The 24,684-nt window shown below is 43.3% G+C and overlaps 1 protein-coding gene across 1 annotated transcript in view; it reads left to right on the plus strand.

Moving 5' to 3' along the window:
* The window catches only part of FSTL4 (follistatin like 4), a 2,149,215-nt gene that overhangs the window by 1,098,551 nt on the left and 1,025,980 nt on the right, over window positions 1–24,684 (plus strand). Inside the window, exon 5 of the mRNA XM_085618028.1 lies at window positions 10,932–11,122. Coding sequence (XP_085474154.1) covers window positions 10,932–11,122 — 191 coding nt within the window. The remainder of the gene's footprint in view (window positions 1–10,931; window positions 11,123–24,684) is intronic.

Consider the following 24,684-nt stretch of genomic DNA (forward strand, 5'->3'; position numbering starts at 1 on the left):
GACAAGTCACAGTGCAGGTTTTACACTACAGCAGTCCAACTGCATAGGGTAGACCTGAGTCGCATTTGCCCTTCCACTGTAGTGGATGGCACAATAGGTATTGCATTTCACGAGTGCTATTTACCGTCCAGGCCATGAGTTCACTCTCTTGACCATGTAGGTACTTATGGGCAAGTTAAATGTGCCATTTAGGAATAAGCCAATTCAACTATGTTTAAAGAGGGGCACAACACTTTACTACTGGTTAGCCAGAGAAGCAGATATGGCAAAAATCTAGCGGACATCACGCGAAAGATAGTCATTTTCTACAGTTCCAAATTTAAACATATATTTTTAAAACCTTAGAAGACATAACCAATTATTAAAAACTCTTTAAGTTAAGCCATAATAAGATGAAAAAACAATATTTACTGTAAAAGACAACATACAAAGTTCCAGATTTATAAATACCTTGTCGTGGTTAAATATTTTATGACTGCAATGAATTGCCACTGTGCTGCACACAAGTAGGTTATGCACTTTATAAAGTTTGCATAATATACAGCAGAGGATTGGAAATGTGGCAGGCACCGTGAATCCATATTTAAGAAAAAGTACTGAAAATATATAGTACCATTTTTTCAGAGGCCCACCTGATGCGAGGACTAGAGTGGCCTCTCTCTAGGAATCTTCAGCCATCTATATAGCATTGCAATAATAATGGTATAGAAAGATCAGAAAATGCATAGTGTAAAACTTGTTACTAATAAAAGTCTAAGATAGAATAAAAACTATTAACTTTTCCATACACTCTTGTAGTTCTAATTACCGCGACCATTCTGTGTAACAATACAAACTAAGCATAAAAGTATTCTTTGAATCTGGATCCTGCTTGGAATCACCAAGAAATTCATTAATAAGAAAGTAAATGTTCTTGTGACATTTCACAGCTCTTCTCGTTTAGTATAAATACACATTCGCAGACTGTAAGTGAGAAATGATACAGAGAAAAAAACAGACCCTTCATGCTTCCTATTTCATATCTTCCACTGTGAATCAGGCACAGATTCCATCCGGGGCCAGAATGGCGAGCCATAAATTAGGTACTATGAAAAATCAATAGCATAACATTGAAGATGCATTCTGGATCAGGAGTTTATTACCTCTAACTGATATATGTGTGACCATTCCACCTGCTTGCCTTGATTTAGGGTTTGTGTAGCCTGCAGAAAGAAATATTTAATATTTCATGCTTCGTTTGCCAAAGTGCTTTAGGCTTTTAGTCAATATTCATAAAGACCTTATGTTAGCTGGCAAAGAGAAATATTTTTGATTAGTAGAAAGAAATTTTAAATCGTAATTTACTCTTGTTTTAGTACCCTAAAGCATAACGGGCAACTCTTTAAATTACCCCATAAGAATATTTTATTACACCTATTTTACTGCCTTTACATCATAAATACTTTTGAGGACTAACATTACCCTTTAGTAGGGAAGGAAAAGACACCAGAAAATAGGCTGCACGCAAACTGATTCATTAGCTACCTATTCATATTCGGGAAATGTAATATTTTTGGCTGGATTATATAAACTGCACTGGCGTCAGCAAATGTGCACTGACAGTTTTACTAAATTGCCTGTGCAAAAACGAAACCATATGAACTGCACGATTAATGCGAAACTGTGTTTTGTTCTTTTGAGTGAAAGCAAATGTTGAACACCAGTGCAGCCGAAGTAATGCAACCGCACATTCGAAATTAAAAAATTGTAAAACACAACTACTTCTGCACACCTAAACATTTTTGACGACCTTAGCAAATCCCCCAATCTGTAGACAGAAAAAGTACATTATGGACAGGTGATATGCTTCTGCATAGGAAATTCAATGAAGAAATAACTTGAAAAAACCTTCTCTGCTCCTTGAAACATCTTTGTGCGGTACTGCATTTCTTCTTGCGGTGCAAGGTCGGCCCAGTGATGTATTGTATGTAAGAATTATCATTTTCAATCACTTGTAATAAACCTCAAGCTGTTCAAGAAACAGGAGATTCTTTGTGAAGACTCATGTGTTTTATGTTCCTGGTGCTGGTGTCTGACATATGAGCTAAATGTGGCATTCTTACTTTCGAGTTAACCCCTTTTTTTAAAATAAATTGTTCATCTCTAGTTGAGTGAAACGCCTACGATTAATTTATCCTTAAAATCTCTAACGTGCTCCCACATTTCTAATGGATTTGGCAAAACTGATTATGTTCACCCATGGGTACAAATGCAGCTTTTCAAATGAAATAATCGGTGATGAAGGAGGTAGACCACTTAGTCGAATGCTTACTTTGATCAGTTTTCCAATTATTTTAGTGTTTATAACTTATAGGGAAGGAACCCAGTATCCCTACAGCTTCCACCTGAATCAGAACATATTACACACCTCTGGGGCATATTATCAAGAAACCGCGTTAAAATTATCTGCGCTTTAGCAGCAGAAAACTGCGATAATGGGCTTGATAATATGCTCCAGAGAATTCCAATAGAAGCCCAGGTTCTGGTGTCAACATGGGCTTCTATGGGAATTCTCTGCGGCATATTATCAAGCCCATTATCGCTACTGTAGCGGCAGTTTTCGGCCGCTAAAGCAGTATTAATTTTAACACAGTGCTTGATAATATGCCCCTCTGTCTCTTGCCTTCCCGTTAACTTTTCGCCTTCTTGTTTTGTGCTCTTTTGCTGCTTTAGCTTTGGCATCCTTCACCTGTGATACATTTTGCTCACCAAAACATGGGATCTCTTCTGCACAAGTTACCTTCATCGTTTACAGAACCAGATGGAGGACTTTGTCTCCGACTTCTTATTTTACAACACTAGTCTGTAGTAGTGGTGGTTGTAACTTGGGCTGTAAACCCTGCCCCATTTTCTTTTTCTTTATTCTAGTCATCCTGGACAGGAAAGGAGTCTGGCAGTGCATCGCCCCATTTTATGCCGGAATTTGTTTTTTTTGTTAATGGCATTTAATTTCTTTCATGAGGTTTTTCTGTAATTATGTTTGACACCAGCATCCTCTGTCTTACAAGTATTTATGATACCTGCTTTTGCTCACCAGAAGCCTCATACCAGCACTTTTGCGCTGCCAGACTGTTACTTTTTTGCTGTTCCGGTGGAGCAATGTGCCACTGGCATATATATAAGACCACGTAAAACCCTGTTAAGTATCTTTTCATGGCGTTATAAATATGTACCCCTTTCAAGCAGAAAACTGCGTGAAGGTAGCATTCAATGGGTGTTGCTGGGGGCGTTCCTAGGCTTTTTGACACTGAAAGGTTTACGAGCAATCGTATGGCTGAGGCAGTGCCAAAAACTTACACATAAGAGAGGCACAACAAGGAGAAATATCCTTATTTCCCTTATTTTTCCTCTTTCTCTGTGTGATGCATTCTGCATCACACATAGGAGGAGGAAAAAGCCTCTTGTGATTGTTTTTGTGCAGGAAGGTTTCCCTTCCCGCAGAACAATAATCATCCCTGCAATGCAGGCCCCCTTGCACCATGGTGCAAAGGTGCCTGCATTGGGGTACGGCAGCCCATTGTGCACCAGAGCAGGGAAAAAGGACAGGGATGTGCCGTATCTAATAAATACAGCACATTCCTGCCCTTTTCTTTTGCCCTTGTGAGTGAATATTACAGCTTTTCCCTTTAGAGAACTGCTTTAGGTTGAATTACGCGTCATGGTACAAAGCAATGTGTAACAGAACCTCAGATTAAAGGGTTGTGAAGTTATGATCTCTGATCACTCCCTATGAATTGTCAGTTTGAATTAGTATTAGCAGTTTGTCTACGATTTATGTTAACATGTGTGTGGAACTTGATGCCTTTGCGCTCATGTTTTTATGCATATATTGTTGATAGAAATATACTAATTTATTATGGAGTGGGTGGCATTGGTATATAGGAAGAGGAGATCTCATCAATCAGGATTTGATTGGCCACATGCATTAAAAATCAAAGAGGTGATGTTCAAGATGACCACATACAGATTGCAATTTCATCATTGGGTTGCAGGTATTGTCCTCACTGGATTACTTTCATGAATACAGCTTACATTTATCTGGGATCGGCAAGGAGATGTAAAATGTTTTACTCTTTCTAATAGCCAGAGCAGGCTAATGGGATTTGTGTTATTGCTTGATCATTCACACATTGCAGGCATGTCTAAGGTCCTTCAATATATAGCATGGACCAAAAGGATCTAGTCGTTTTAGCTAGTTTGTGCTTGCATTGGCCTCTGCTTCAGCTAAATCCATTGACTAGAGCCTGACTGATCCTCTGAAATTGACTCAGTAATGACACAACTGCAGGTTAATCTGCATTTTAAGGTTGAAGGCATTCCATGTCAAGTAACACATTGTTGATCAAGTGGAGAATTGCTTGTTCTCACACATCAAGGATCTCCGTGGTGAGTCAGGATGAATAATCCTGTCCTCTAACACTAGTTTAGGATTAGTTGTTGTTTTATCTGTGGGTTATTCAGTTATTTACATGTATGTTAAGGGGAAAAATCGATTTCTATGTAAATGTTAAATTGCTGAACTAAGTGCAGAAATCTACGTATGTATCTTTGCCACTATTAATGCCCCATTATGAGTGACCCAGAAAATGGCCCAGATGTTCCCAACCCCAAGAGTTACAAGCAGGTGTATTGGTAACTCGGGTGGTGAAAATCTAGCCATTCCAAATTGGACCCTAAGGTCCCTTAAGAATGAAGACTTACCAGTGTAATTAGTACTTCTGGGTCTGACATCCTTGGTAATTCCTCATTTTCCCCTGGATTTTCAGATGCAGATTAATTCTTTCAACACCCAAAACACCTGATACTGGCGCTATCAGAATTAAGGAATTAATCGTAATGATAGCCCTAGTGGCATAGATGTTAGCAATAACACATACTTTCATACTAAAAGCGTTTTTGAGGGTGATAAACATGTAGACATTTAATCAGTTCCCATGCATTCATCCCCTATTTATTCCAGTTAGGAAAGCTTACTGCCATAACCCACAATGCTGTATCCACCCAGATTGTTTGATGTATGTGGAAATGTCTACAGATGCGGAAACCTACCTTCAAAAATAAGAAATCACTTTGAAAATCAACTAATACTTCCCTCTAACCTCTATATTTTTAATTTTTCTGCACTGCTCTGGGAATTGAGAACCAGTCAAAATATTATTCTGCTATGAATAAGTGGGTAGCAGTTGTCCACAAAGATTTTATGTTGGTAAATTGAAATGCACATTAACTAAAAATCCCTAATTTAGATAAAATGAGGGATGAGATATTCTCTGCTACTAAATATTTATGCTGTTTTTACATGAAACATCACAGAGATCAACATCGTTGCTAGGTTGCTGTGAGGCAATATGGGCTGTTGTGACAATAAGCTCCAGTTGGGTATTGGCAGTTGGTTAAATGTGCATTTTATAGCTGTTATTAGTTTATATTTTGAAGTCTGCAACAATCCAGATGGAACTTCGATATGCTGTCTAAATATATTTTTCCCTGCATCACTTCACACTTTAGAAAATATAAAAAAGTTACATTGATTGGAAATTGCCTCTGTAAATATGTTTGGTTGCAAATTCTGTTCCACTGATGGGCATTTGGTGGCACTTCCTACTTTGAAACTAGCAAATCCTTGATTACTTTCCTGTTAGGAACCAGTCGTGACCCAGCAAGCCACTACCAGTAATGCATGATAGCAGGAATTCAATCCAAAGTCAGCTTTGGGGAGACAGTTGTCATTGAGCTCTTCCAATCCTACATCGAAAGCAACAACATTCAAGAAACTATCAAGTCTAAATCCCATCCACACCACAGTACTGACACTGCACTGGTCGATGTCTGTAATGACCACCCCAAGTCTACAGTCGTAAACTCCTCATCTTGCTGATCACCTGTGCCCTTTCTTTTGTCTTTCCTATGGAAGACACCGTTTTGCCCTCAAACCACGTCTAGTCATAAACAAATGTCTCAGATGAGTCTCTTGACTAGCTCATATGCTTCAATTAAGACCATACACAAGAGGTTTGCCAGGTAGAAATACTCTTACAAACAGATCTATCACATGTGGTGTTATAGAAATCTCAATTTCTCGCTCTCTTTGAAATGTTCATTGAATCTCATTTGAACCTCTTTCTATCCGACAAAAACCAGTTCCAATCATGCCCATGACAAGCAGAGCTTTGTATAAATAGCTGGAGAACAAGACGAATGTACAACAATATGACAAGATCTTAAAGTTACTGTCTCTTCGAAGGGTCAAACTTGCCTAATACAATGCATCAGAAACAGAAATACCAGGTATTGGCCCTGGTGTTGATCAAACACATGAATGTGATGAACGTTTTCCTATTCTGGTGTGGGAATAAACCCCATCGAAGGCCACAACACACCTACATAGCAACTCCAGATAGGATCTGTTAGATCTGTTAGCCTTAGGGTGGTCTTCCCTCAAACGTTTTGTAATACTCCTCTATTTTTCCTGAGCTTGTTTTTGCTGGCCTCAGGACTCTGTGCACTTTACGATACGCAAAATAGAACTGTATTCAGCACCCTCATAGACAGTTAGTTCAACCATAAAGAGTTTATGGAATATTTCAGCATGAATACAATATTCAATGATCCTTGTAAAAGAACATGAACACAGATTTCCCCAGTTAACAAAAATAACACAAAATCTAATTGTTGCTCCAAGCTTTTCACTGTTGGTTTATTCTGTATTCTGTATAATGACACTTCCAGCGCAGTTCAGTCAACACGTGTTTCTGGCTGGAATATATATACAATACATGTATTCTTTGTATTATTTGGTGCTGATACACAAATGGTGGCTAAAATATTGATACTTTTAGTGATTCCAAAGACAATTTGGTCCCAAGATAAAAAAGAAAAAAAAGGGATAAATATAGATTTGAGTGAAAAAAAGCAGATATAGACCTGTAACCGAAGATCTCACACCAAGTGACAAGGATAGTTTTGTGATCACGAAGATGCGTCCTCACCAAAGAAGTGACAGAGATATTGGGGTGATTATGCCCCGTTATTGATGTATAAATAAGACTATATACCAACCAGTTCCATATATCTGATCGTAATCATCTTGGGTGTCACAGAAAACGCCACAAATGTCCATGTATAACAGCTGCAGCAATATGCTAGTCCAACTTTTTGAGACTATAAGAATGAAAAGAAATCCGCTATAAACATGAAGAACAAGTAAAACTAATTCTGCCCAGAGGAAGCGGGTATAAACGCTATGATCAATAGTCAACTTACTTAAAAGTCAATAACGGGTATCAATTATACGTCCAGCTGAAAGCCATATCCAGTATCCTTGGTTAATTTGATCATTTCAAGTTTCTAGAACAGTAAAGAAGATTCAATGTGAGGCCAAAGTATGACCATAAAAGCGTGTGAAACACTACAACCAGAATTATAGCTTTCTCCAAAGTAAAAATGTATATGAGGAAAGAAAGAAAAAGGGCAAAAAATACCAAATGTAAAAGTAAACTCCTCAAATCTTAAATGCGGTGCTACATCAGTCATCGTTTCAATTAAGTAATAGAGAAATATCAAGGGAGACCTTGGTAAGCTCCCTTCCAGAAATACATTTTAAAACAAAGGTCTAGTTTGCACGTATCCTAGGACATATACTGCTAATGTTTCACTGACCAATCACAAAAGATACCCAGTCAAACCCCACTTACCCAGTGTAATTGGAAACGTATACCGAAGTGCAAGTCCATACCAGTGCAGTGAACCTGTGCATCCATTCCTGCATCGTGTAAATAGTGCGTTCCGGTCACGTGACACAGTCGTCCTCAGCAAGCGGAATAAAAAAAAGGCTCCGGACGCGAAGAAGCGGTAGAACCGTATTGTAATGGATAGGTTGTGTGTAACACGTAGAAAACGACCCTCATGGCCTCATGGCCTTAAAGTTGTATAGTAAAACAATTGTATTACTAGTGCACACGGTAACATAGTACATAGTAGATGTCCATCTCGACAAACACACTTATTTTACTCTACCTAAGCTGCTGCAAATAGTTCTAATTTCAAATGACCTACATCCATATGTGTTCCATAGCTACCATCCCTTATCCCACAAGGTCACAAACTGTTGACCTGTCCGATCTCTGATCCCATAGATACGTATTCCAGATCATGTGGGAGAGTGCACTTTATGACTCCTTACAAGTGCTAAGTGCTTGTGCTCTCTCCTCTAAACATGCTGACATTGGCTTATATCCAGTTGGCATTTTTAATTTACTTATATGTTCCTAGTAAATTGCACTACATGTGCCCAGGGCCTGTAAATTAGTAGCTACTTGGGGGCCTGCAGCCCCGATTGTGCCACCCACTTGAGTAGCCGTTTAAACATGTCTCAGTCCTGCAATATCAGGGCCTGTGTGTGCATCTTTAAGCTGCCCTTTGGACCTGGCAAAATAAACCTTTTGCCAGGCCCAAATATTCCTTTTCAATACCCATGCGTCACTCCTAAGCTCCCTGGACAACCCAGAGGGCAGGGTGCAATGTATCGAATAAAGTAGTTCACGTACTTTTAAGCTTTACATGTCCTGGTAATGAAAGACACTTAGGTTAGTTTTTCACTGCTGTAAGGCCTATCTCTCACAGAGGATAACATTGGAGTTACCTTATTACATTTTAAAAGTGTGATTTCCAAATGGGAAGAGATAACCAGTTCACGTTTGGTGTCTCTGGAGTCACAACTTAAAATCCAATTTTATGTTGTGTGGAATTTTTAAAAGCAATTCTAAAAATGATACTTTTAGGAGGTTAACCTTTTTGTGCCTTTGTCATTTAGTGCCCAGAGTGTATCTCTGGTCAGATGACTGGGTGTAGTTGAGTTTTGTGTATTCCTCGTAGATATCCACTCACAATAGGGGGCTTAGGCATGCCTCGATGGGCTATCACTGGCAGGATGTGAGGGAGGAGCTGGCACAGCCCTGCTTACATCTGAATAGGTTTTGTCCTGCCTCTACACAATGGGCTGAATACACCTGTAGTTAGGTTGCCTGTGGACTTCAAATGGAAACCTCTAGAAGCTTTGCCTTGGCTTCAACAGTGTATGACTACTGGACCTCAGACACCACCACTTCAGTACACTTCTGGACCTGTGGAAACCCTATCAGGAAGAAGGGCTGCTGCTACAAGGACTGTTACTCTGCTTCTCTGAAAGATCTACAGCCCTGCTGTGCTGACCTGCTGCCTGCTGCCCTATGCCGGGGTAAGAAGGATTGGACCTGCATCTCTTGAGCCCAGAGTGACTCCAAGGGCTAGCTGGCTCCCCTCCTAATCTGAAGCCTCAGGGACATAACTGGCTTCCAACAGCCTTACACCTGCATCTGGACTCTGCCATCTGAGAATATACCCTGCCAAGTGGTTGCACCCCAGTCTTGACCTTTGAAAAGTGGGCCTAAGGTACTTTGACAGCTTTTGTGGATCCAGCAGAACTGACATATCTCCTCTGCTGCACTGCACAACCCGGACCAGAACCGACGCATATGCACTGCTGCGTGGATTGGACCTGTTGCAAAGGCCCACATCACAGCTCTTTGGAACCACCACATTGCCTCAACTGCGCAACTCATCTTCAGTGCAGGCCCCCACATCCCGCCTCGAAGTTGGCCTTGATGACTATGCCAGATTCCACATTGCAGCCTTGCAGCTCTTCGGAACTGATGCAGCACCCGGACTGCACATACCATCTTTGATTCCAGACTTTGCATCGCAAGCCCTATTGATGGGATCCTCAATGGTGACGCAGTCCCTTGCATTGCAGCCTCGCCACATCTTGAAACCAATGCATCACTTTGACTGCAAGGCGCAGCTTCAAAGTGAATCCACGCAATGCTCTGCAAACCAGGATTGAAGGTACGTTGTTCAGCAGGCCTAACTGGGTCCCTGTAGCTAGCTCTAGCTCCATCATAGTCATCCTAAACTCCTGAATTTGTCTCGGTCCGGTGCGACCACATATCCACAGTTGGCGCTTTACACCTTTTGGTGCTATTCTCACTAAACACTTTCACATTCAGTATCATCAGTTCTACTAAATGGATTTTTGTTGTTTTGATTTTGTTTTATTTATCGAAATGTACTTTATTGTTCTAATACAGTTGTGGGCTACATTTGTGGTGTGTTTTCATGGCGTTACTGTTTGAAGTGTTGCACAAATACTTTTTCACATTGCCTCTGAGTTAAACCTGTCTGCTTTGTGCCAAGCTACTCGAGAGTTGAGCACAAGTTAAGTTAGGATTTGCTTGTGACTTCACCCTGAGAAGAACTATGGTTGCTGCACGAGAAGGGTTTAACCTCTTCAATGCCCATGACGAGATAGTCTCGTCATGGAGCACGGTTGCGCTCAGGTTAGATGTCCTTCACATTTAACATGGACTTCAATTGGACTTCCATAGAGCATATTATCAAGCCCATTATCGCCGTTTTAGCGGCAGTTTTCTGCCGCTAAAGCGGCGATAATGTTATCGCCTGTCTTGATAATATGCCCCTAAGTACTGAAATCTCTGGTTTGTATGTTTTTTTGGTGTAGTCTGGGCAGTATTTGTGGGAGGGAAGCATTATCGGGGCATTGTGGTACTTGTAGCATTTTGCATGCTGGTGATAATATGGAACTTTGCCAATAGGTGTGTGTATTGCTCATGAAGACGTGATGAAATTGTTGACTGCTGCAAGGATTACATGAAAATAGAAAACATTAACAACAGTAAAAATGGTGTGACTATTACTGTGATCACACATAATACAGAGTCTATCAAGTAATTGGATTACTTTTAGGCAACTTACAAGTGAGAATGGAAATAAGGCCAAGAAACGTTTGCTGAATATTTCACAAATTTAAACTCAGTCGTTCTCTTCTGTCTTTTCAGGTGACATATGTACAATGGCGGACTACAGTCGACTAAAAAGCATCCTTTTGGACATACACGCTCAGAGGTTGAGCCAAAGCGTCAGCCCCACCAACGACAAGGCGTCACAGAAACGCTCCCTGGTGGAAGCCATCTTTAAGCAGTTGGATTTAAACAGAGATGGGAATCTCGGCAGCACGGAGCTGGCTCAGGTGGGTTTTATTCTTCTTTGAAAATTGAATTATGAAGTGAATTGCATTTCTCATTCAAAGTGCAAATTGAATATAACACCGTGGAATTCTTGTGAGAATTGCCGTTTGCAAGCGTCTGTCTAAAAGTAACGCAGGATGAAGGAAAACATTTTACCAGGAAATATGATTTTTTTCGCTTCTTTTCCTCCAAGGGGGCATCGCTATTGTAGCTTCTATAAACAGTTTGAAACACCAAGCAAACAAAACTTGCCAATGTTGTTTTCAGTTTTTTCTGTGCAAATTATCGTTTTTTATTTACACTTTCCATCCCTTCGAGAAAAAAAAGTCAGTGGATTTCTTCTGACCATGGGCGTCCGCAGAAATTTTTCCAGGGGGGGGCGAACCTGGCAAATGAAGGGGCGTGGCTAATGTTAATCAATGGGGGCGGGGCTAAAATGACAGACAATCAGGATCGGGTAATGTTCAGGCCAACCTGAGAAAAACAAGCATTGGCATAGCCAATAGGTCTCGCCTTTGGGACCTTATGACTGACTCACTGACTGAAGAACTTATATAGCTCACTTTTGCCGAGGCGTCTTGGCGCTGGGTAAGTATGATGCCGGCAGTATAAGTATTTAGTTCTGCAGCAGGTCCCAAAGGCGAGACCAATTGGCTATGCCAATGCTTGTTGTTATATCTGGGCATGTTGAGAGGCTAGGGGACTGGGTCTCGATGTCTGGTTGGGAGCACAGCAATGACCTACTCAATTTGAATGCATAGGTAATACAACCGGAGGGGTGAAATGAAAGGTTCGCTACCAGGAATAACAGGAAGGTAGAAAGTTAGGCTGGTTAGAAAGATAAGGAGGGGTAGAGACAGGCATGGTGGTGAGGGGAGAAACAGATGCATGCTAGGAGAGCGCTGTGAGGGAGTGAGGCGAAATGGGAAGAGGCACTGAAAGGTGGGTCGGGTAAAGACCGTAGTAAGGCAAACAGAAGGGTAGCGAGGGGTGAAGGGTAGACAAAGAAGTGAGGTGTAGAAGAAAAAGATTCAGGAGCAGCGACAGGTAAATCAAAGCTGGAGAGGGGAGAATAACGCAGTCGTAGAACGTGAGGGGGCCAGGTAGAGAGAGGGAGAGGTGTGTCATAGACATGTAGAGACAGCTGAGGAAGAGGGAATAATAAAGACTGAGGTAGACAGGTGAGGTAGAGGGGTGCGTTGATATAATGGAAGTGCAGAGATGTGCCACAGATGTTACTGAAGAGGAAAAGAAGTAGAGATATTGAGAAAGATGTAAGGCACTAAAAGAAGTAAGGGGGTGAACAGAGGTAGAACGAGTGGAAGGGGAGAGAACACGTAGAAGATGAATGGCAGGGTAAAATGAGCGATCAGGCAGTGAGTGTGAGGAGTGGGATACAGAGGCATATGTGGCAGTGAGCGTGATGTGCGGGGTACAGAGGGATATGTTGTGGCAGTGTGCACAAGGTGCGGGGTACAGAGGGATATGTTGTGGCAGTGCGCACAAGGTGCGGGGTACAGAGGGATATGTTGTGGCAGTTAGCGCAAGGTGTGGGGTACAGAGGGATATGTTGTGGCAGTTAGCGCGAGGTGTGGGGTACAGAGGGATATAAGGCAGTAAGCGCGGGCAGGGCCGGCTTAAGCGCTCGTGGCGCCCAGTGCGACAATGCTTTTTGGCACCCCCAATGACCACCTCCACTACAGGTTCTTCATAACCATCCTTTCACAGCGCCCCTCAAGCCTCCGTAACCATTCAGTCTCAGGTGCATTTAATTCATTTTATAGCGCCGCTCCTATCCGTGTAAGGTGTCAGAACACTTTACATTACACAGATTACATAGAGACAAACAATCATAAGTGTGTAAACAGTGCATAGGAAATGTTACATAAGAGAGAGGACAAGAAGGTGTAGGAGTCACAGGTCATCCGTACAGGTAGGCAGGATAGTTTAAGAGGGCTTGGCCAGGAGACTCAGAAACCTAGAATTTAAAACCTAGCACCATGGATGGGGAATTCCCTTTATTAATAAGAATTGATTTCTACCCAAATTAACCCATTTTGCCACATTAGGATAATGAAAAGCTGGGGGGAAATCATAACGCTCTAGCCCATACCCTACAGTTTGCATGCATCTTTCATAACAGTTACTTGCTCACTGTTCCACATTAGGATTTTAACTCATAAAGAGTTATCAACAATATGGTCTCTCTGACAAAAGTGTGACCCACTGACCTATTTACATTACATTATACGCACTTTGTGAGCTGCACGTTCTTTGCAGCAAGCATAGTAACCCTCTGCGCTACCTTAGGATGAGTAGAAACTTCCATTACACAAAACTTCGATCTCTCCCTCTCTAAGAAGTGCATTAATCACTGCAGTCATTTAGACATTTTTATTGGTGGCTGAAAATTTCTAGGAGTCCAGGAAAGAAGCAGGTGCTTTTAAAATCATATTAGCGCCCCCTACACAAAGTCAGCACCCGGGGCGGTGGCACCGGTCGCACCGCCCTAGAGCCGGCCCTGAGCGCGGGGAGTGGGGTACAGGGGGATATGAGGCAGTGGGGAGTGGGGTGCAGGGGGATAGGAGGCAGTAAAACACAGGGTCAGCATGTCCTGCCAGACATGATAGGGTGCATACTGGCAGATAGATATGTTATTGACACGAGTCTGTGTACGTTTTGGTGGGATCTGAAATCTGGGCTATGGCGCAAGCTCAATTTTTGACTTGGGAGAATAATGCATCGACCCCCCCAGAACTTCATTCAGAAGACCTCTTGCTCTCAAGCTACACTGTGTTAAAAGCAGTGCTTAATTTGAGCCGGTGCTTTCCGGTGCTCAGCACCGGAACTTATTTCACAGGGCCGGGGCTATGATTTCTGAACCTGCAGGTGGTCGTCTCAATATTAATTATTCCATTCCAAAATATAAAGTATAACATACCTTGCCATGGTGACTGGCTGGTATGTGTTCACAGGCAGGCATACACCGGTTCAGGCAGGCATGATTGTGTATCACCACGTTAGTGATGATGTCATCACACCTGTCACGAATTCAAGAAGTCATCGTCAAAAAATGGCTTGCGTTCGATTCCCCGAGTCTGTTGCACCCTGCCATTGCCTGAGCCTCCCATTGGCTAATTGTAGGTGGGGGCTAGCTCATGACGGATTTCAGGCAAGGAAGCTCCGAGAGCTCATTTGGAACTTGGGAGTGAGGTCGCGAGGAAGAATAAACTAAATTAAGTGTGCATTTTCAAATTGCTTCGTGACCAGAGTGGTATAGATGGCAGCCCTACATTGCTGCTATCCGCAATGTGCTCAATACGGCTGTGGCCGAGCACAACTTTTGTGCGCCATGGAGTCACCTGTTTGTGCGCTGCCCCCCAGCATGCTAATTGTTCAGCGCGTGAGTCCAGCAGGCGCCACAGCCATACACACCGGCATTGGCAGCATTACGGTCGGGGACAATGCTTGTGCTGTAGCAGTCAGGGTCACAGCAAGCTCAGCATTGGATGCCGATGCCGTTGTCACCCCTGGACCTACTAATTGCAGGAGGCACTAGCAGTGACCTAACCTGCTGTGCTGGAGCAGCCGCCTGTTCCGTAATGCACTGATTAATATGTGCAAAAAAGCATTTTATTTTGGTGTGCATTTCTTTTTTTTGCACTCGTGTCGTGTCGGTTTAGATAAAGAATTAAAATACATGTCACCTTGCCCTTCTTTAGGAATGACAAAATAGCAGGGACATGTACAGGCTAGAGACAGGGCTGAGAGCACTAGTAAAGATGAGAGAGAGCAAGAGCAAAGAGGGGAAAGAAACAAGGAGAAGAGAGGGATAAAACACAGCAGAGTAGAAGAAAAGGAGGAGAGCAAATCAGATACAGAGAGAAAGAGAAGGCAGACATGGTGCGCAGCAGACCGTGATAGAAGGGAGAAGATAGATTGAAAGGATGTAGAGGACAGGACATGGCAGAGAGAAAAGAAGAGCAGAGAAAGGATAAAACGGAGATACAGCTAATCACTGCTAGAAGAGTGAAAGTAAAGAGCCAAGATCGAGGGGAGAGAAAGCAGAATATGGATAAAAAGGAAGATGAAAACGGGCATGGGTAGAATGCATAAGGAATAGAGGGCAAATCAGAAATACAGGGAAGTAGGTAACACACCAGGTGTGACAAAGACGATAGAAAATGATTAGAGAGGTGAGAGGATAGACTCTTAGAGAAAAGACCTATGGGACAAACATCAGAGCATGGTTAGAAGATAGACTGAGGCAGTGCTAGTGTTGAAGGTGGGGCACACCAGAGATAGAAGTGGGCTATGGCCTCCTTGGAAACATTTTCGGCACCGGCACTTCTGCTTTTGCAAATTAAGCACTGGTTAAAAGGAGGTCTTTGTGTCCAGACCTAACCACTCGTGCTTGTGGCGTGCAGCTCAAACTGGCCATTGTCATTCTGTTTGTGATAATCAGCCACAGACAGCATGACAATGGGCGGGAGGGGCTGCGAGGAGGAGTGCGAGGCGCCCGATCAGGGAGTTGAGGCCTCTGGCAGGGAACAGCTCTGCTCCCTGCAGGGCCCGTAATTACGGACAAAAGGCGTCCGTAAAAGCATGGATGGCCGCAAGGGGGGCAAGGAGGAGCACTCCAGGGGGGGGCAAGCGCCCCTCCTTGCCCCCCCCTGCGGACGCCCATGCTTCTGACATCTGGTTTATGGCGTACACAACACTTTCTCCTGCAATCTTTGCATCACTTCTTTACTGCAGTCCGTTGAACTGAGGCATCCTTTGTCCAAAGGACCTGATCTGTTTCATTTCGTTGATTAGCAGTCTGTATTAAAATTAATCATAGGCATTTGTTTATTTTCCTTTGTGGAAAATACACAAAATCAACAAAAAAAGATGCGAAATTATGCATTTCTACATGAAATCCCATCAGGCATTTTGAGCTGTTTTTCAGTGTGAAATGCCTCCTTGCATGCATTTTGGACATGAGGATACATTTTGTGCTAAAAAAAAGCACCAAATCGCATGTGACAGGAGCAACAGTTAGTTCCTGTTGTTCCTGTGCTCAGGCAACAGGCAGGATTTGTACCTGTATAATACTCTAATTATGTGACATAGTGGCATAATCCTATATACATATATCCTCTGTAAGAAAATGGGTAGTTAGTTGAGAGGGGTGGAAGCCCCACTCAAATATTAAACACAATCCTTATCAGGATAAACCACAAAAGCCACTAAATTAACCTGTGCTTAATCATCAGGTACCTTGGCACAAAGCTGTCAGACTTACCTTGGAGGCAATGGGTAAAGTATTTATGCCATACACAAACAGTAATAAAGTGAAAACAGAACACCAGAAACATATCAAACCAGTTTAGGAAAATACACTAAATTTGAATAAATAAACACCTAAAAAACAAAATCCAATGAGTGCTATGAGAGATACTGAATTTTAAAGTTTTTAAATAAAATAGCTTAAAAAAAAGCAGGAACAGCCACTCATGCTTATCTAGTCACGCTACACTAGGGAAAAGTATAAAGTTCAGGTTGATCACGATGGAGTACGTCTTGGATCCAGGGACCATGTTATTCCAGTTGAAGAGTTACTTTCTCAAGTCTTGCATGAAGAATTATGTTTGTGTTGAGGGGGCCGTGTGGAGTAGGCTTTCGGCGGGAAGAGCAGATTGAGTGTCATGGACAGTAGTGCACTGTAGCGCAAAGAGACGGCCATAGCTAGAGCTTCGCATTGGTGGTCGTCACAGGCTGTCATTGCTGTAGTATGAAGTTTTTTGTCTCATGCTGCCGGTCATCACGGATGGTTGCTGTGAGCACGAAGAGCACGTCTCGCTGGAGCTTTATGTTTGTGGTTGTCATGGATGGACAATCTTGCAGTTGCAGGGAGGTCTCTCGAAGCTTGTTGTGTCCCCGCATCTTACGCAGGAGCCAACTAACCCTTGGAGCCACTCTTCAGACATCAGAGCAGTCATTCAAGCAGTGGGCAGTACTTCAAGCAGCAGGGTAGTTCTGGCAGTGATGCAATCCTTCTTCCTATGTTCCACAGGTCCAGTAGTGTTCTGAATATTGATCCTGAAGGACCTCCTTTTGTACCTGGTACCAACCTTTGTGTGTGGGAATTCAGTGACCTACCCAGAAACTGGTTCTGATCCGTTTTTCTGCTTCTCCTGGTCCAGGCTCCAAACTGTCCATGGTGGCAAATGGCAGGCCAGACTTGGTGTCACATTCTCTTGTGTAACCTGTGGTTAAGGTCCTTTGAAATGTAATCAGGGCAGGGTATAGCTCTTACCCAGCCATCCTGTCAGGAAGACTGTCTCCCAGCTATGCACAGGCCCCCATTTTTCACTGTCTTGGCCAAATGCACATTCTCAATGGGGTAATCATTAACAGGGAGGAAGCTGGAAACTCCTAGACAGGCCTCAGAAACACTGGGGCAGAAAAATGGCGACTTTATAAAATGGCATTTTTTTAATTCTAATTCAAAAATCCAACTTTACCATTAAAGAGGTTTTTAAGTTACAATTACACATTTGAGTGTAAATGCATATCTCTATCTGCTCTTAACCTGAAGTTAACACTAATTAAAAGTAAAAAAGTATCCCGTTGTTAGCCTATAGGAGAGATAAGCCTTACAACAGTGAAAAACAACGTTAGGAAATTTTCACTGCCAGACTTGTAGTGAGTAACCACATTTGTCCTACTTTTTAAATACTTTGACCTTGTCCTACAAGCCTTTTGGGCCTACCTTATGGGTGACTTATAACTATTAAAAAGAAAGGGTTAGGCCTGGCAAAGGGTTTATTTTCCCAGGTTGAAATGGCAATTAAAAACTGCACTAGAGGCTGCAGTCTCAGCCCTGAGACATGCTTTAAAGTACTACTTTAGGTGGCATAATTAGTGCTGCTGCCCACTAGGAGTATTTAATTTACAGGCCCAGGGTACATGCAGTACCATTTACTAGGGACATATAAGTAAATTAGATATTTAAATTATTCAGAAGACAATATTACCATGTTTTAAGGAGAGAGCACAAGAACTTTAGCACTGGTTGGCAGTAGTAAAGTGCACAGAATCCTAGTGCCAACTAAAACGAGTTTAGCAAAAATCAGGGAATGAAGGCAACCTGTTTGGGGGAATAACACACCAAGGATGCCAGGTCTACCATCCATCCCATCACAGCATCAAATCATGAAGAAATGTCTGTAAGTGATACATAAATTAAATTAATTTCCGGCACAAATTATGCTGTATCCATGCTAGGTACATGGACGTTAACAAACCATATTAATTTCTTACCTAAATGTCTTGTAATAATAATATAGTTTCCCATGTTTGTCGATTATGAAAGTTGATATCTCAAAATGTGTAGGAAATTAATGTAGCCTTGTTATTAGCCCAAGATTTATTTGTTTACATTTTCACCCTTTTGTTTTGATCTCTACTGGGTCTGAGGTGTGCCAGCACCACACTTGAGCCACTGTATGTTCGGTGAGAAGTACCGTTTCCCTTAACATCCAGAGTAAACACTCCTACAGCATCTTTGCCTTAATTTGGAATGAGGTCAGTAGACTGACACTGGGAAATTTGACATATTAAAACTCTCATATGGAAGGGAAACATTCTTCGCTGTTCAGTTGAATAAGGGCCTGTTAATAGTATATGATTTATAACATTAACTGTTTATAAACAAGAAAAGTGTCTCTGCGACCTAGAGTGTGAAACTGTAGGCCTCTCAGCCAGCGTCAGTGTTCTCTGGTCTGTTACATTTACATTCATTTCTATTCAGAGGAAGTATCAAGTAATGTGACATTTACCTTTAGGCAAATGTTAAATATGGTGATTTATTGATGTTTTTATATATCTCTGCCAGCTGGAGCTGAATTATAGAGATAATTATATATTTTGAACCAAGTGTAACTCTGATTGGCAGATGCTACATGCCCTGGTGCACTCTCTGCAGAGTGAAAATGCTTGTCAGGGCAAAGCGCTTGAGAAATGCGCCAAGCTATTAAGGATTAACCTGCCATTTCTAGGAAGGTGTGTATAAACCTGTAGTAAATTACTTGTCAGCTACTCTCCACTGTACTGCTCTGTTAGAATGTTGCATGACATCATAGAATGCCTGGGTGCCTCTCTGGGTGAGATTGTCAGTTGGTCTACTCAGGCTGAGCTGAAAGGAGCTTGCTCCTGGTGGGGCTATCTTTGTACCAACTATCTTCTCCTACCATCCTGACCATCTATGCTGGAACCAAGCTACTAATAAAGAAGTAACCTACATATACAGATGGACTCTTCCTTTACAACAATTTTGGCGACGATCTGAAGAACTTACGCGCGAATTAAGGACTAAAGACAACTAAGGAACCAAGAAACCAAAAGACAAAGATCTATGGACATTAAGGACTTTCAAAATGTCAATTGAAAGTCAGAGGTAACGCCCTGGCCAGCCCCACCAGTGTCCAGTACCACCTGGACAGCCTGCAGCCTGGGCGTTTGTCATCTCATCATTGAAAATCATTTGGTCACCTGGAAGACTTCTGACCCTGTATCTCCAGTAAGAAGCTTCTCACAAGCGCAACAAGTTTACACATCCTGCTGGTTTCCCTGTTCTCTTTGGGCCGTCAACCTGCGTGAGAAGTGTTTGACAGCAGCCTGTGTATGCACTACTTATGGACTTCGTCTCTACTTTTTGGACTTTGGGCTGCTTGCATGTGGAGGAAAGCTTTTCAGCGCTACGTGTCAACTTGCTGGGAGTTAGCGCCTGCTCTAGAGGAACCAAGGCTGTTGGGAGGATCCCAGAGTGATTAACTAGATCCAGCACTTCTTGAGTCCGTGCTTGGCAGGGCGCTTTGAGAAGAACCACTGAGGAGAATTTTCGTGGTGTGTGTGCTGTGCCTAAGGAGGTATCGTACTGGTAACTTTATTATACATGTGCGCGCATTGCCGTGGACATGCAGAGCCCTGTTGCTGTGGAGCCGTTTGGGCAGTTTTTCTTCAGATACGCACGTGCTGCCTTTTCAAAAGGGTGTTCCCTCGTCTGTCTCAGCGCGTGCTCTTACCTCCATCTGGTGTCGAGTGGGGTTTCCATGGAGCCACAATGACGTTCCTCAGTCTCCTCTGCCCCTTGTCCTCTTTCACGTCGACGTGCCTCGAGCCTCTCGGCTCGGCGTGATGCAGCGTGCCGCCATCTTGGAATTGGCACTACATGCTGTTTCCGTTACCTTGAGCCAACCACATTTTTTGGGGAGTTTTTCAACGACTCCTACCAGCTTCAACACTGTCTCGCAGGCTTCCGTCTTCGCAATTTGACAGTTAACAACGCTGTCGATCGGACCAATGATGTGGCACGAGTAGGGGCATTGTTTGACGGGCACCAGGAGATTAAAGGTGAGATTGATTTCCGTGGCGAATTCCCGACGAGTTTGGGCTGGACTTCAGTGTGCTCTTAAAGTCTGCGGGGAGTTGCATATTCTAGCAGGGGCAAGGACAATGTTCTGGGAGCTGTGGTGGCTATGCGGACAGCTGATCGCACAATACGTAGACTTGCAGCTTTTCTACCGGGACACAGAGCATGTCCTGTTTTGTACGTAGTCGGCGTGTAGGGATCTCGGGTGAGAAACCGCTCACCGGTGCTCAACAAGGGCTGTGTGATAATGTCTTCATTATGCATGTTCTGCATTGTTTTTTTATTTTCATTTTGTGAGGGGTGCTCAGTGTATGACAGTGGCTCTAGCGGACTGTTAGTTCACCAGTTTTGTGGTTTATCTTCTATGTACCCTATGTAGGGGACCTTCTAGATTTAAACTAGTTAGGGGAGGTTATGCTCGTTGGTTGTCACTGTCAGCTCCCAGGGTGTCTACTCTGTGGTGTACCCTTCTAGGTTTATACTAGTTAGGGGAGGTTAGGTTTGTGTGTAGTCAATGCCTTTAGTTTATGAGTCTTCATACATAGAGTGTACCCATTTCTTTGGGGAGGTTGTGGGGGTAGTCAATGCCTTTAATTTTATGAGTCTTCATACATATAGTGTACCCATTTCTTTGGGGAGGTTGTGGGGGTAGTCAACGCCTTTAATTGCGTAGTCTCTGTACATAGAGTGTACCCATTTCTTTGGGGAGGTTGTGGGGGTAGGCAATGCCTCTGGTTTAGTTTTCAGTTTTCCAAGGTTGTTACCCTGTGGTGTACCCTATTTAGGGGAGGTTGTGTTATTTTCCAGAGCTATTACTCTGTGGTGTGCTCTATTTAGGGGAGGTGTTGTTGTTTTGTAAAGTGTTTAACTTGTAGTGTACCCATCTCTTTGGGGAGCTTGTGGGGGGTGATCAATGCCTCTATTTTAGTTTTAGTTTTCTTGGGTGCATGTACCCTATGGTGTACCCTTTCTAGGGGAGGTTGTTTTGTTTTCATGGGTTAGTACCCTGTCGTGTTCCTTGGTGAAGTTTTGGTTGGTTCCAAATTTTATCTTGGGTCTTCCTTTCATGTGGACACCATGCTCCGGTCGAAGTCTACCTGCGTGGAATTCGTGGCCAAGGGTTTCACGCTTGTACAACTTTGAGTGGGAAGCTTTGTCGTTAGTGTTTAGACCTCTTTAAGTGTCAGCATGCCTTCTACCAAGGGATCTCGTGTTTCTTTACAGAGTGTTTCCTCTCTGGAGTATATTTGTTGTTGTGGTGTCACTCTTCTTGTTATCTAGTGTATTTAGCCACTATTGTATCTCTTTGTTGGGGATGTTGTTTTCTCCCAAGGGTCTGTGTTTTACACCCACTTTTGTTTAACAGGGTGTCTACCCTGTGGTGTACCCGAGTATGGGGAGGTTGTGTGGGTAACCGCCCTTCTTTGTTGCAGTGTTTTTATCTAAGCTGCTGTGTTTTCCCTAAGGGAGGGGGATGGGGCGTGTAGTAATGTTGTTTGCGATTTTAATGTTTAACATCTTAACACATTTCTGTTCATGCCAGTGGAATTCATGATACCTCATGCAATACACCTGTGGATATGTGCACCTCATTGTTGCACCTTCTTGCTAAAGATTTATTGGGGTATCTTATTTGTCTTTACTTTTACTTCTGTTGTTCCCTAAGGAAAGAGGATGTGTAGTAAATTACTTGTCAGCTATTCTCCACTGTACTGCTCTGTTAGAATGTTGCATGACATCATAGAATGCCTGGGTGCCTCTCTGGGTGAGATTGTCAGTTGGTCTACTCAGGCTGAGCTGAAAGCAGCTTGCTCCTGGTGGGGCTATCTTTGTACCAACTATCTTCTCCTACCATCCTGACCATCTATGATGGAACCAAGCTACTAATAAAGAAGTAACCTACATGTACAGATGGACTCTGTATCTTCCTTTACAACAAAACCTTTTTTCATGTTTCCTTTCACTGCAAAGACATTCAAAAATACCCTTTCCCTAGGGACCCACGTGAGGCCTGGTGGGTGATTTCATCTGGGTAAACATCATGTCTTTGTGGTTTAAGGGCTGACTTCTCTGTATGGAATGAAGGGAGGGGCGAGGTGATCGCGGGAGATGAATATTTCCAATGAGGCTTCACTGGTCCACCATATATTCATCACAGAAGTTCTCTCTGAGACTTGCTTCCCCGAAAAACAAATACATAACGCTAGAGGACAAGTGGGAGTCTTATGTGCGAGAAAGGGTGGAGGATAGAGTAGGATGTCTCTACTAATGAGTTGCTCATTTCTTCTTCGGTTACTCCTCCCAGTCATTTTTCGACATTTCATGAGTTCAAGAGTGGAAGCACAGAAGGCTGTTGGAGTCTTGAGGTCTTGATTTGTGGATAGTGGGTATGACTCTAAAACAGGAAAACAGCAGCCACCGGAAAAAGTTTGCAATCAACTAGCTTGCTGATATGATTTACTGGACCTGAATTTAGTAGATAAGCACCTCAGCAAATATTATCCAGCTACAGGAAGGCACAGGCGATCTGCCATGAAGGTTCCCTGAGGGTTTGGCGAAGGCAAAACTACCTTTGTCATTTTCAAAAGTTTGGAACCTGCAACCATCTTTCTCAACCAGGACATGCCCAAACAACGAAACTGTTCAGTCTGCTATGAGCCACGTCCGCTAGAGGAGTTTGGGACAATTTGATCTTTTGGAGTCCGACAAAGCTATTGGCCAAGGTGTACTGCAAGATGAAATTTAGTTCCTGTAGCTTTCACATGATACAGCTTGTGGCTTCGATCCTTGTTAGTCAGATGGCTACCACAACACAAATTTGATTAACATGGAGCCATACCTTGAAACTGCGTCCAAGATGATCCTTCTGAACATTTTAGAGAGCTAGTTTTTTCTAAATATAAATGCAGAGTCTTTAACTGGAATGACCCCCAACTTGTATCCTACTGGGTTTCCTCTATATTAATAGACTAGTAGCGGATTGGTTCCGGAAAACATTTTCGAGGACCATTTGAAACGATTCTATTATATAATTATTTGTTTTGTCCGGAGTTTTATTTAGCGCAAACTTGACTCAAATGTATCAGAGCGCTTTACATGAGCACCAGTTGCATTACAGACGGACACATTCATTTTTTGTTAGGCGCAGGGAGATTAATTGATTTGACCAGAATCACAAGATGTTGAGCGTCCCCTGCCCAGACTCGAACCCGGTTCTGCAGTGTCGAGGCCGACCACGGTAGCTGTAAGGCCACATCTTCTCCCCAGTTGCAGTTGACATACACTTAAATGTAAAATTTTCCGCACATTTCATGACTTTCCTTTTTGTCACAACTTTTGATCCCTGTGTAGTTTTCCACTTTTGTGACATGTTTATATTATACTTCAAAGTGGTGTGAACCTTTTACTGTATTGTTTGTGTGATTTCTTAAGTATAGCACCTACACACATTTTCCCAGAAGGTTTCCTCTGAGCTCAGGAAAGTAAAAGTGAAATCTCTGAACTGTCCTTAGGTCTAATCCTCCTGTTTGATATTTGCATTTCAAGTCTGTGACCTGCTTTTGTAACAAGTTACGGGCCACCGACGGCCCGGGTGCCGTTCCAGGCGGGGGCAAGAGAAACAAGAGACTGTTCCCGCTCCCCCAGCTCATTTTTTAAAGGGGGGGGGGACGGGTACACACAAGGGCAGCCAGTTTAAGCCGGCTTGCCCCTGCGACCGGCGAGCGTGCGAACCCGAAGCACTAAAGTGCTTCCGGTTCACATCCCAGCCGACCACCCATTGGACGTTCCAAAAGGGGGAGGTGGGGCCCCCCCACCTCTTCCTACCCCGGGGACCGGTGCGACCGCCCTAATGGTGGCGCGCGCCATGTTGCGCTCTTCCTTGCGCATACTCTCTTCACTGTCCCGAGTTTTGGATCTCTGTCGCTGACCGCGGCCCCCGCAGGGGGCCACTCGGCGGTCGGCGCCTTAGTGGCCCCGGGGCCCAGGTCACCCCTCCCCACCCCCTCCCTACGGGGGGGGCGGGGACACAGACTGGAGCCCCCCCTCCGTTGTCAGGGCCGGAAGTGACGCGCAATGCGTGTCACTTCCTGGCCCAGGGGTGAGGGGGAGGCTATTTAGCCTTCCCCCACCCTCACTGGCGACCTC

Source organism: Triturus cristatus, chromosome 7, assembly GCF_964204655.1.
Source record: "Triturus cristatus chromosome 7, aTriCri1.1, whole genome shotgun sequence".
Classification (NCBI taxonomy): domain Eukaryota; kingdom Metazoa; phylum Chordata; class Amphibia; order Caudata; family Salamandridae; genus Triturus; species Triturus cristatus.